The 14225-nt window shown below is 34.1% G+C and overlaps 1 protein-coding gene across 6 annotated transcripts in view; it reads right to left on the bottom strand.

Annotated features, from left to right (window-relative positions):
• Positions 1-575: 575 nt before the first annotated feature.
• The window catches only part of ATRX (ATRX chromatin remodeler), a 300408-nt gene continuing 286758 nt past the window's right edge, over positions 576-14225 (bottom strand). For all 6 annotated transcript variants that reach the window (XM_028101410.2, XM_088028724.1, XM_088028725.1 and 3 more), the window contains 5 exons: positions 7798-7947; positions 6821-6946; positions 5972-6067; positions 5329-5457; positions 576-4303 (listed from right to left, as the gene is read on the bottom strand). In XM_028101410.2, the coding sequence (XP_027957211.1) occupies positions 4025-4303; positions 5329-5457; positions 5972-6067; positions 6821-6946; positions 7798-7947 (780 nt within the window). In that variant the 3' untranslated portion in view covers positions 576-4024. The remainder of the gene's footprint in view (positions 4304-5328; positions 5458-5971; positions 6068-6820; positions 6947-7797; positions 7948-14225) is intronic.

The raw sequence follows: 14225 nt of genomic DNA, 5'->3' as shown, positions 1-14225 counted from the left end.
ACTATACGGAGAAGGCGGAGTCTATAAACAGGTTGAAGTCTCTCATCTGATATGATTAACTAAAGGAGACTGGAGCCAAATCCCCTCCCTTATGTTTCTACCAGGGAGAAAGTGAGGACAGAATGAATGGTGAGGTGAATTTGGAGGAGTGCTGCAGGGTAGAAATTGCTTGGAATATGTGGTAGTTCTGAGTATTAAAGAGGGCCTGCCATATTTTAAGATTTGTCTCTTCCATTCCTTCAATTACAGCTTGATCTTCATTATCTTTAATTAAGGCCTCGATTTATATGCTGTCTTCCTTGGTGAACGTATGTAGTGGTCACTATCAGAAAGATCTCTCAAGTGAGAAGAGGAAGGGCGATTGCCTTTGTTAACCAAGTAGGCACAATGGTGACAGGAAGGTTACTCCACAGAGGGTGGCAGTATATATTGTAAAGGAATTTTATGGTGGTACATACTCTGGGGAGTAAAACTCTTAGGTTGGGGTGGGTGGGGCCATTCCATTATTGTATCCAACATGAATAATGTGGGCAGAGTTTGGTTACCTAGCAGATATTGAGCTTAGAAACAATATATATTTTGGATTTTAAATTTTTATTCACCTCCATATAACAGCATATATAAAATGTTGCACAGACAAAAAGCATTTCTGAAATTTGGTAACTCCTTTGGGATTGGCACAGATTACAGACTTGAAAAAAAAATCCATGGTGGAGGAATTTTCATCTCTAAGGGTAAAAGTCACTTGAGACTAAGTCTGGTGAAATAAAATGGGAATAATTTGAACATAATTTTTAGTGAAATAAGCATGTAAAAGAATGACCTAACTTACTGTTAGAATAAATATCTATACCTTCACAACATGCCACCCTCAAAGGAAACAATGGTACTGAGATAGGTAATTATCTTAAAGTTTTGTTTGGGGTACAGATGTTAAGTATCTGATTTTGTGATAGAGGGAAAATGGGCATAGCTAAGGGAAGACTACAAAATATTCAGCTTCTTTGGAGGCCAGGTAATAAGGCTTCCATTAACCTGCTATGGCTTCAGGAGGGTAAGCAGCTTTTCTATCAAGTGTGGATTGGTAGTCCTGCTTGATTTAAATGAGTGATGCAGCTGTTGGGAAGCAGGAAATGGTGCTGGATTACAAAGAGACAACCAAAACTAACACAAACACACATAGGCTTCCTGGTATGTAAATTATTTTTGAGGTTAGAGATCTCCTTTTACAGAATTTAGTATATAACAGATTCAAAAACCAAACTTTTTGACCTCCCAATATTAAATAACTAAATGTGCAAAAGAATCACCATTAAATAGGACATCAAAAGCTATACATTTTCTATGAAACAATATGTGCACAGATCTTCAAAGCTGTGAAAATGCAATAAAGAGCACAACACATTTTGGTCACTTTATTAAATGACATTAAATAGTTTAAGTTTCAACTACTAAACAGCACTTTGAATGGTGAAAACACAGATAGTATTATTGTCATACTTGAATGCTTTTCTTTAAAAACACAATTCCAGTCCTTATATATATTACAAAACAGCCTTAAAGGAAGAAGTGACATCTTTTCTACAGTACTTAAGATACTCAATACGGAACTGAAAAGCAGTCTAACAGAAACAAAGGCAAGTCTTCACAGCTGTATGATTTCAGCAGCCAAAGCTGGATGATGGACTGAAACAGTACTATACAACTGGGACAAAACATATACAATATCACAATACTAAGCAAAAACGCTTTACACCCAAAGAAATAAAACAGGTTACAAAATATGGAGAATTTAGCAGGCAAAACTGTATTACAAGCAACATTTTAAATCGTCATTTTTTAAGCCATTGCAACTATTTAAAACATCTAAAACAAATATAAAAATGAGCCTTTTAGTATTTTATTGATGTGATTTTTTTCTTTAAATATTTGTTAAAGCTTGATGTTATACTCAAAGTACATATTATGTAGCTAAAATGTCAAGTGAGAAGAGTGTATGCAAAGTGGTCCAAGTTTTATTTCAAACTCTCTTAGTTCCAATTAATCCTTTCTATGTATTATTCCTTAAGTCATAGTTTCATCCATGGTGAAAAAGGTTTAGAAGGTTGCCTAAATTTTTACATCCATGTCTTTGCACAAGTAATCAGACCATGTTGAAAATTCCCAGGTCTAGTAAATCAGGTTTAAGGTATTCTGGACTTATAGAAATACCATCTGACAACAGCTGGCCAGAGTGTACTGCCTTCAAATACTTATCTCATAAATCTTGTCTTTTTCATTTCTTCTGGAGTAAACACACACACCCCCACCCTAATTGAGTAAATTTGATTATATGGCTGGCACAATATCCAGATATATGGAATTTGTTAGTGGTAACTCACCATGGTAAAGTGGGGGGGGGGGGATGAAATGGATCCACCTAACCTCACAAATTCTGTATCACAAACCTAGTGCTCTTAGATGTTTACCACTAGTTCTTTCAAGATAAAAATGGAAATCTCTTAATCATCCAAATAACTCAAAACAGTTCTAGCTAATGTTAAACTCATTCTAATCCAGTGATACCTAGAGCAATTCCTCCACCCAACTTTCTTTTTTTATGAAATTCCTTAGCTATTTCCACTACCTGTTACAACACCACCTCAAAAATGGTTTTGCCATGTTGAGATGACTCCCACAGTCTAACAATCTTTTTCTTCAAGACATTCGAGCAACCAAATTGTACATAAATAAACTTACAGGTCATGTTTGTAAGCCTGGATTAAAAAAACAATGTAATGATTTTCTAGTAAAACTTCAAAAAAGGGTATTAGATGAATTAATTTTGATCAGAAAATTGCCTCACAGATCTAAACTAAAAAAAATCAAACTTTGAAACATAATTTATTTAAAATAACATAGGGAAGTTGGGGGAAAAGAACATGATGATGACAGAAAAGAGGAAGAGCATAGAAGCCAGTGATCCTTATCTTTCAGAGGAATTATTTCACAATACTGACAGTACTGGGAATTATTAAAGCACATTCCTCATGTGAACTTAAAAAGTCAGCAATGGTTCTGCCATTTTGATATTGTTTATAAAACAGGGTGTGACCCTACAACCACACCATCATCCTTAACCTCCTAAAATGCTAGAACTTGATTTTGTTAGTCCACATCCCACTGCCAGCAACAGGATGAAGCACTAGCACTGGCACCAAGCAGTTAAGCGATGTGCTTTATATTAGTGCCAGGAGAGAGAAAATTCATGTGTGGAAGATAATCCACAACCCTGAAATTTTACCAGTCATTATTTCAGCACATAGAACTGAAAATAAAAAATGGCAGAAAGACTAAAGAAGAAAAAGGAATTCTCTTCTTAGGCTATACTTAAGGCTGTTTATACAATGCTAAGATAACTGCAAGACTCCTCCAAGTTTTAGAGCAGTAGTATTTGAGAATATTGCACACAATTCTGTGTCAAAGATAACCCTTAGTTTCTAACTTTCAGTCACGGAGATGATACAGCAGGAGCCCAGTTGCAGACTTCAGTCAAAAAGAACATTAAAACCATTTCAATCATTTTAATAAAGAAATGGATTAAGTACAAAAGTATTTCATAACTTGAGGAATCAACTCTAAGAACTCAGCTGTGTGTTTTTATATGTAAAGAACGAATATATAAATCTGTATTCTTTCCTAAATTCATTAATTTTATGACAATTTTATGGTTGCTAAAAGCAGGCATAAAAATTTAGAGAGGAAATCTGTGGAGTTGTTACTGTTATGGAAGGACTTGTTTTCACTGAAAACAATTTGAAATATCTTCTGTACTCAATGTGTGTAAGAAGATTCTAGGCAACATCACTGACAAATGTCAGGAAAAAATGGTATGCCCTATTAAAAAAATTAAAACTAATATGGAAGATTGGCATTTAAGGGGACCAAACTATTTATACAGTTGAGTTCTGTTAAGTCATTGATTCCTAAAAAAATAAAAGATCTTTCTATGATTTTAACAATCCTTTAAGCTTTTAGTGCAAAATCACATTGATTTCCCTTGGGAAGGTCCTGGATTTTTGCTTCTCATTGGGGGTGGTGCACGCTGTAAGGGTGGTGGCTGCATACCACCAGCTACTGACTGATACATTCCTCTCATATCAATTTGCTGGTAGTTAGAAGGATTCATGATTAAATTTGGAGGCTTTGGCATCATGAGGTGACCCAGTGTTGCTTGTTGATAAGTCATTTGTTGTTGTTGCTGCTGACTGTACTGCTGCTGGAGCCTTCGGTTCATAAGTATTCGCTGAACGCAGCTGATTAACTAAAGAGAGAAAAGGGAGCTGTTACAAGTGCGTGACCTGTCTCAAAGAGGTAAGTATCAAGTTTTAAGTTAAAATCAATTTGTTAAGGGAGTACCATGCCAAAAGGAAAACACATTATTGTTATCACCATTACTAATTTGAGGCATTCACAGGACCATTACTGTAGAAACCACTTAGTAACACCATATAGGGCTAAATTCTCTTAATGACTTGACTATTGTATTGCAAGCAGCATTTAGTTTAGTTGCCATAGTAACCTGTCCCCACACTATGATTAGTTTCAAGTATTAGTTACAGCACTTTTTGTCAAATCTCATTTCTTCTTCATTCTTTTAAATATTTCACATAATGACAAACATTTTTTAGTGACAAACACCAAAGGGAAAAAACACTTGTAGTGGGAACAATTCCTACCTGGAGTGTCTTAAATTTCCTAAGATAATTTAAAATCAATAATTCTACAGTACTAAGTAAAATTCATGCCACAGAAATTGATTCCCTGGAGTAAGGGTTGAAATTTCTCAGTGAAAGGCAGATGGCTGGCAAACAACTATGCTGGGAAAAATGATCAAAGGTCCTGGAATATGCTGGTCTTTTAGAGAATTATGTAATTTAGTACAAACCTGTGACATATATAATCTATAGCTCCACTTTTTTTTACTCTCAAATTAAATATATTAAAAAGTATACTTAATCATTTAAAAATGGTAAATATGGTAAAAATTTGGCAAAAATTCCTTTTTAGATGGCAGGAATACACAAAAAAATAAAATTATGTGGACGAGATTCCTATGTAATCTTCAAGGAGACCCATTTAGGAATTTGTTGCCCTTTTGTAACCCTGTAACCCAGATATTACCTTTACTTGACAATTACTATGTTTTCTGACAAAATTTCTTCCAGGAAAAATGACCAGTCATCCGTCCATATGAGGGAAAGATGATTATTGACACAGATGTCACACAAACCCATTATTATAAATTCAAGAAAACTGGACATAACTTAGAGATAGTCGAACTCTTACCATCTGTTGTTTTGTCAATACATCATTGTAGATTGCTTCTCTTCGTTTAACATCAAGCTCCTGGCTGGCTTGTCTACTTAATGCTAACGCCTGTACTTGGGCCTCTGAGAGATTCATGTTTTCCTTCCACTAAAAGAAAAAGGTTCCATTTACTTCTTATTGCAGTAGAATTGAGGACAAATAATTAAGGTACTCAAAAATATTTAGGATTTTAAAAAGGTTTTTTTCCCCCTTTCTTTTATTCTTTTCTAAAGAAAACAAGGATGTAAAAGCAGGGTACTGAGTTAACCACTGTTGTACAAGGTTTGGCTATCTCTGGAATGAAACTACTTGGATTTAATTTGTGTAACTGATAAAATATGTTTAAGTAAACAACACATACATTTCTCTGACTGATTTCCCAATCATTTGGGATATTACACATTTCTCTTTCGGGCCAACATTTAAGTAAAAATGCTGAATTACAGCTTAGCACTATTATCCAGTTTACTAGTATTTTACTATTGCAAATCAAGTTAGAAGAATTATGTTGTTTTCCCCACAGGAGTGAGGCAAACAACAATTACAAATAAAAACAAAAGGGCTAGAGGGGGAACACGATAGAAATACCAAGTTGGAGTAAGATAACTGCCAATTAACTTACTACAGCTGAAATTATATCTTCAAGAGGCTGAATCCTCACTGCTGTCACACTGTTTGTTGCTTCCACAACTTTTTCTCTTCCTTGATTAATGAGGTCCTAGAAGAATGCAAAAAATGTTATATAGGACCTATAAAAGACACATGCTTGTAAAGTATAGGGATCCTTCCTTTTGCCAATTTATAGCACTTGGTTTTAAAAATCTTCAAATAATTGAAGAGCAACAAAATGCAGCATCAATAACGTGGGTAAAACTTATCAGTGAGGGTCTTGTTAGGAAGATAAAAGTTTGGGTTTGCACCCATAGTTCATCAATTTAAATGACTCCATAAGTACATTCTCAAAAGTAAACCACAGATTCAATTATATTACTACATAATTGGTATAATAAAACCTAATCTTTTTTATTTAAATCATAATTGATTCTAGTTTTAAATAACTTACTTCATAACACTGGACATTAGCATATACTTTATGCTGCACCTACACTGCATCAGAATATAAATGTATTTATCCTATTTTCAAACATTAAGCAACTTAATTTGTTTACTCAAAATATTTTATAACTAAGAAAGTGCTATTTCCCTAGCCAGTCAACTGCCCTATTGTTCCTTAATTAAAATAATTCAAAGAACATTAATTCAAGGCCTAATTCTCTTGTGCTCTGAACAAACCACATTTTACTATACTATGATGGTTCAAAAAGGTCAACAAATAAAAGAAAAATTTCTTGGTCTATTCAGAGGTAATCTTTTGGAGAATGTGATATTCCTGCATAGGGAACCCTCAACAACAGGGTACTTGAAATTGCCTTTAATTCAAGTTAAACTACTTTTGTACTTCACAACTTACCTCCAGCTGTTGATTACTCATTGCAGACAGGGCTCCCAAATTGAAAGGAATATAAGGAGTTTGAGAGTTGAAACTGACAGGGGGTAAATTGGTCCCAGTTGGTATGTTGAAACGCATGGTCAGTCCCTAAAAACAAAAAATTATGCACTTTCCACATTGTGATTTAAAACTTGAAATTCTACATCACCTACTGGTTTAGAAAAGAATCCACATTCTCAGATCTACGAAATTATTAACACTCTTCCACACACAAACAAAACATCCTTTTCACCCGAAACCAAGATCTTATTACACGGAAAGCTTTAACCCCTAAAGGTGTATTCTTTTTTCTGAAAATTCCCACAGAATGGGGTAACTCAGAGAATTCTAATGAGACTCCTAACATCACATTAACGTTAAAGAAGCTTGGTACAATGAGTTAAGAGTTTAAAAAGAATTCAGGTATTAGGATAAAGTTTCCCATGCTTAGGCACATTTTTGCTCAAGGGGGTTGGTGTTTAAAACAGACATGGAACTATTTTAAAGTTGCTGTTGGAGACTGACATTAATGTCCAATAATGGAATATTTTTGTGTTCTGACATTCAGTCAAAATTTTGATTTCATGGTACACATGTCAAAGAAACATTTCCTCCTACCTCTAAACTCTAAGCTCCTGTATGTCTGTTACTAGAGTGAGGGTGTTGACGGGAGTTAAGTGATGCTAAATATACAGCTTCCCACTAATATCTCAATTCAGCAAGTGCTAAGCAGAACTGGGCTTACTACTCTTTAAGTGGAAACTATTTTCTTCCTTCCCTTCCTCCCACTCTACCACCAAAGGTAACCAAAGCCTATAAACAGACTCGTATTTCGGGACTCTGTTCCTAAAGACTCCCTATTATTATTACCTGTTCCAAATGTGACCCTTTACTTACTCACTGCTCTTTCAAATGACTAACACAAAAACCAAAACCAAAAAGCATTTTGAATGAACTACCTTCTTCTCTGCTTCATACTCAGCCCAAGCTGCTTTTCTTTCTTCTTCAGTCAACTCTTCTTCTTCTTTGTGGTCCAAAAGAGAATCATGTTCATGATATCCTACAATGTGTTCTTTATGTATTTGAAGAAGTTCTGCAAGTATGGTGTCCTGTTTAGAGAGGTTGAAATAACAGAGAATTATTTTTTCTCTCTGGATCCTATCTCCATAGTTCTTTGGTCTATTGTCAGACTAGAAACTAGACACTGGCTGCTACACATATTTCTGATATATATGATATAAATTACTTAGAAAATAGTCACAATACATGCAACACCAGCCTCTTCTGTAAGAACTTCCTATATAACAATGTTTATATAAGCATGTTTTAGGAGTTCACAATGTTTTAAATGTGGTTTTTTTTGAGGTTTTTTCCTCCAACTTTTTTCTAATTTTTCATGTATGTTTGTTTTGTATTTGTTCTGAGTTGATTATAAATGCTAATATAAGTCTGCTTAAATCAGAGATTACATTGGATGCTTGTGCTAAAAATCATGGCTACTACTGTTTATACATATTTATCAACTTTATTTCTTTCACAATCACTTTGGCCACCAGCCACTATACTAATGAAAAGCAAATCTAAATTAATCTAAACAGCTACAGGACAGTTTCACTAGAACACAAAGTCCTTATATTTCAATTGTAGAAAGGTCAAATATAAATTACATTGTAAAGATGCATGGGTCAAATTTAAACTGATATACAAAGTTTATCATTTTATTGTCACAGTGGGTTTTTTTTTAAGTCATAGTGTCTTAAGTCAGTCTTTTAAGGTTAAAAAAAATTAAAAGCTAAAAATTGGGATCATTTATATACTTAGTAAGAACAACCAAACTCCTGCTCTGTGTAATTATGATTATGAGAGAGAGACAAAGAGAGATTGGGAGGAGGGGGTTAAAGTGAACCATAGATATGTTGCTTGCTAATAAAAAATTAAAATACAAGTTGTTTATTAAGAAATCACAGATGAAAACCTGGATATATAAAAGGTAAATTAATTCACTTTACAAAAGGATTTTTCATAGCTTCTAAAAGCAAGTTCTCCTAGAACACACTTTCTAAAGTGAATGTGAATCTAGTGAAGGAACATAAATAATTAACAGAGCAAAGGAAAGGTTGCAGAGGTATAAGTACATTAAATTTAAATTTAATCTACATCTAGTAATGCTTAATGCCTTCCTAAGTTTTAGTATAGACAAATCCCACACTTGAAAATAATTCTGTCTTTACATCTTCATCCACCCACAGAGTATTACAACACATGGTAGGAACTCAAATGTTTGTTAAATAACTCAAGATGAAAAATTCAAATCATGAGACCCTAAGATCTTTTCTGTACAATAGGAAATGCTGACACTAATTCCAAATAATCAGAATATTTGGTATCATTTAAACAACTTTTTATCTTGCTACCCTAATATTTGAAATAATTATTTCATCATTCCATGAGATAAAAGGAATTGACTTCATTAATGAATACAACTGTAATTGAGATTTTATACTTCATATGCTATTTCTTTTGTTGAAAACCGAAAACATTAGAGGCCACACATAGGGGAGGGCTCAAGAAAGCCTAATGGTGGAATACATAAATGCTAACAGGTTTAGTTCTTTTGAAACACTAGCTAAACATTTCTCTCCTACACCAGTGTAGAAATCTGTCATCAAAGCTGACTTCCCACGCCTACGCCATATAAAACAGGTTTATCATCAGTAGACAGATCTCCAAAGTTCACAGTTACTGACCAGGTAGGCAGGGAGATAGGCCAATATGAATTAAATTCTATTAAAAGATAATGCTTCTTCAGATGTATGTCTCCCATGCTCACCCCCTCCAACTATGACTCAAGAGAGAGGTATATAATAAAACCAGACACAATGACTTATATTTTTAGCAAGTGACCATGCCAAATACAATTAGAAAAGTCAGCTATTCTACAGAATACCAAATAAATTACAAGGCAGAAATGTTCTATGGATAGTCCCTAATTTTACTTCTGCCTAGCAATAAGTGATGTTCTTAACCATAGTCAAAAATAACTTCATTTCTCTAAGAAAGCAACCTAAGGTGGGGGGTAGGAGGGATGGGGTGGCTGGGTGATAGGACATTGGGGAGGGTATGTGCTATGGTGAGCATTGTGAATTGTGCAAGACTGTTGAATCACAGACCTGTACCTCTGAAACAAGTAATACATTATATGTTAAAAAAAAAAAGATAGTAGGAAGGGAAAAATGAAGGGGGGAAATCGGAGGGGGAGACGAACCATGAGAGACTATGGACTCTGAGAAACAAACTGAGGGTTCTAGAGGGGAGAGGGGTGGGGGGATGGGTTAGCCTGGTGATGAGTGTTAAAGAGGGCACGTATTGAATGGAGCACTGGGTGTTATACGCAAACAATGAATCATGGAACACTACATCAAAAACTAATGATGTAACGTATGGTGATTAACATAACATAATAAAATTAAAAAAAAAAAAAAGCAACCTAAGGGAAAGACCAAGAGTATTGTGTGCTAGGAACTGATTTACTTTCAACTGTGCCACTGATTCTCTCTGTAACAATGACTAATAATTTAGTCTAGCTATAACTGTCAGTTGAACAAAATGAAATCCTATCCATTCACATGTATAACAGGATGATATGAGAATAAACAGAAATAGATGAAACACCCAATTCTTTGGAAATAAATCTTATGTCAATTAAGTGCAGTGTTTATTTCTCAATTATAAATACCAGAGTTCATATATTAATTACTCTCTTATGATTAGAGAGAAAGCCTTTCCAGAGATTGCATGTATGCAATGTGCATGTGCAGGCACGCACACACACACTCATTTATACCCTTTAAAAAATGTCTGAACTATCAGGGAGTTTTATCAAGTCAGTCCTTATCCTGTAATTTCAAAGTCCAAACTCATCACCTTGGATTTGGTAGAAACCCATGCCCAGAGAGGCAAAGTAACTTGTTCCAATCACACAGCTCAGACTAGCTGGGACTAGAAGCTGAATTTTCTGACTTCTTTCCAGTGATCATTCTATCACACTATAAAGAATGTTTTCTTGAGGCATAGTTCCTCCATTTCCCAGATCTGTCCTCAAATAAAAAAAACACTACCCTGAAGGATTTTGGGGTGGGAGAAACCTAAGTATGTCTATTTTTTCCCTCACTTTTAACACTTTTGTACTTTTTGAAGTTTTTTTAAAAATATGCTAATTTTTTAATAAAGGAAAAAATAAAAACTGAAGCAAACACAATTCTCAGACACAAACCTATAAAAAACCAGTTCATGCTTAGTCTAAACCTGACATGAACTATTTTACCACTTTCATCTTCAAGAGATATTCAGTTTAGGAAACACCACTTCCAAAACATTTTAATGTCTTCTCCCCACCAATTTCAGATTTAAGATCTAGTCTCTTAAGTTAAACATGGTTGCCTTATTAAGGTCAGATTATGGTAGAGGCTCAGCTTCTGTTCATGCAATAACTTTCCTTTCCCTTGACCCACAGTCAACTAAAATGCCAACAAGTCAGAGGAAAAATGCATGTGACTTTATTTTGTATCATTAAAAATTTTTGGACCCTTTTCCTAAAACATTAGCTCCCTCCTAACATCAAACCAAATAACCATTCAAATTGTTTCTACTGGCTACAGACGCTCCCTTCTTTTCAAAGAACTTTAAAAAAAATTTAAGGAAACAATCCTAATTTCCTATTATAAAACCTAGAGATAACTAATGGTACCATCTGTCATGTATTTCTCCACACATTTACACTTTACACTCACACTCACACATGCTTTTACATAAAAATGGGATTGTACTATAGCCAAACTGTGGAAAGAGCTGAGATGCCCTTCAACAGATGAATGGATAAAGAAGATGTGGTCCATATATACAATGGAATATGACTCAGCCATCAGAAAGCATGAATACCCAACTTTTACATCAACGTGGATGGGACTGGAGGAGATTATGCTAAGTGAAATAAGTCAAGCAGAGAAAGTCAATTATCATATGGTTTCACTTATTTGTGGAACATAAGGAATAGCATGGAGGACATTAGGAGAAGGAAGGGAAAAATGAAGGGGGGAAAATCGGAGGGAGAGATGAACCATGAGAGACTATGGACTCTCAGAACAAACTGAGGGTTATAGAGGGGAGGGGGGTCGGGGGATGGGTTAGCCCAGTGATGGGTATTATGGAGGGCACACACTGCATGGAGCACTGGGTGTTATATGAAAACAATGAACTGTGGATCACTACAGCAAAAACTAATGATGTATTGTATGGTGACTAAAAATAAAATAAAATTTAAAAAATTTTTTTTAAAATGGGATTGTACTATACTTTTGAAACCACTTTTCTGAATTAGTATCTTTCCTTGGACATCATTTTACATCAAATACAAACTATCATTTTTAATGGCTGTAAGGTGCTTACAAATTATATAGATAAACCTTATAATCCCCTTTAATTATTCTCCTATTTAAGGGTTTATTAATACTTAGTCCACTTCCAGTTCTTCATTATTACTAAATCTGCAACAAAATAGGTTAACGGACAAATTTTAGTGTATTTCAACTACTTGTTCATACAATAACTATGCCAATAATATTCAAGGACTTAAGTATGTTTACCACAATCTTCATTTTAACAAAGAAAAGACACTATATGTGTTAACTGACTGTTATAGGAACAAGATTCATTTACAAAGTTCAGAAGCAGAAGGGCAAAAATCTTCCTTTCCTCTAGAGTGCTGTGTGAGACACAAATAACAGAAAGAAGATACAGAATTTCTGATATAAACTGTTTCTACATCTCTGTAAATTAATTGTAGCATACTGTTAATACAAGGAACAGATGATGAGATTAAGACAGAAAAAAATAAAAACACGTAACAGGATTCTCAGAATATTTCTTTGGGAAAAATAGTTTTGCAAAGTCTAGAGCAAATTATATAAGTTAATAAAGAAAAATTTCATCTCAATATACAACACAATCGGTGGAAAGGTTTTTTGTTTCTTCTCTTTGAAGCATGCATTTATTAGTTGCTATAGCAACACTATTATTGAAAACAATACTGGAACAGAATCTATAATCACTAGGCCAACAGTCGTGAAAATGAGGTTTAAATTATATCCAAATGTGTACCTTTTCTTTGTCTAAACTTTATTTTTCCTTCAATAAGTGAAAAAGCTTACAAGTTGGGGAAAAGCCTGGTCTATATTCTAGTTAAGAGCTACATTAGTTTAAGCTTTAAAAATGACTAGTTTAATTAATGAAACAAAATTAATGATAAATTAAAAGTTTAAGTTCATTTACTTATAAATTTAAAGTATTTGGCAAGCTGACAAAAATTCCCATCTAGTCAATCCTGAAATTCAACCTTGAAAATAAAATTTTCAAAAACAATCAAGTCTTTGCCTGAGGGTAGGGGCGCAGGTTTGCCATGTTTCAAAATATTTTGCTTGCCATCACTTTGAATTTGAATTCTATAATCTCTGGAAATAAAATGCCACTGGAATACTTAAGTGCCACAGGACCCACTCAAAAAGCTATGAAAAAATTCCTTTTATTACTTCAATAAGCCTAGATTTTTAGTAAAGAAACTTAATATTCCTGGTGAAAAAAAAAAGTTTTTACTTTCAAATTTGAAGGCTGTTTTTTCCCAAACCACACTGGAAAAAAAAAAAGCAACGTACTTGATAAGTAACTAGAGAGATACTGAATAAAGTTCACATACCACACCTCATATCAGATTTTTAGGTCAAGATCACATACTTTTGCCAAAGGGCATTTATAAACATATCTAGATTCCCAAATTATAGGTAAAAATAAGATAGTGGTAACTACAAAATTTGTCACTTTCAAGGAAGGAAAAGGCAGGCCTACCACAATGACTCTGGTAGAAGGTAAGAACCAAAGTCTCTTTTGGTCAGAAGAATGTTTTCTACTCAATTTAACATTCAAGGAACTAGATAGTATACTTAGCATTTAACCTTTAAAAATTTGTTATCCATTATAATTACTACATAAGCCACATATCATTCACTGTTGAGGTAAAGAGTGTCAGTCAAGATTTTGTATGACTGTAATGACTTTCTAGAGGTTGCAGCTTTCCAAGTAGAGCCTGAATTGGAACTGGATTCTCATGCTATACAATGTGGAGTTCATATTACCTCTTTATTTCATAAACACTGTTAACATCCTCTAACTCAACTATAGGTATGCTAATAAAAAGGATATAGATAGAAGACATATGAAATAGGAATGAAAGCAGATATTTAGCAGTTCAAATTACATTTGAAAGAAAGAAAACATTAACAAGATTGATAAACCCCCGGCCAGACTGATCAAAAAGAAAAGAGAAATGACCCAAATC

The sequence above is a fragment of the Eumetopias jubatus genome, unplaced genomic scaffold (genome assembly GCF_037043125.1).
Source record: "Eumetopias jubatus isolate StellerSeaLion01/CBP00866 unplaced genomic scaffold, mEumJub1_p1.0 scaffold_11, whole genome shotgun sequence".
Classification (NCBI taxonomy): domain Eukaryota; kingdom Metazoa; phylum Chordata; class Mammalia; order Carnivora; family Otariidae; genus Eumetopias; species Eumetopias jubatus.
The sequence above is the reverse complement of the archived record's forward strand: the minus strand, read 5'-3'. Positions and strand labels throughout refer to the sequence as shown.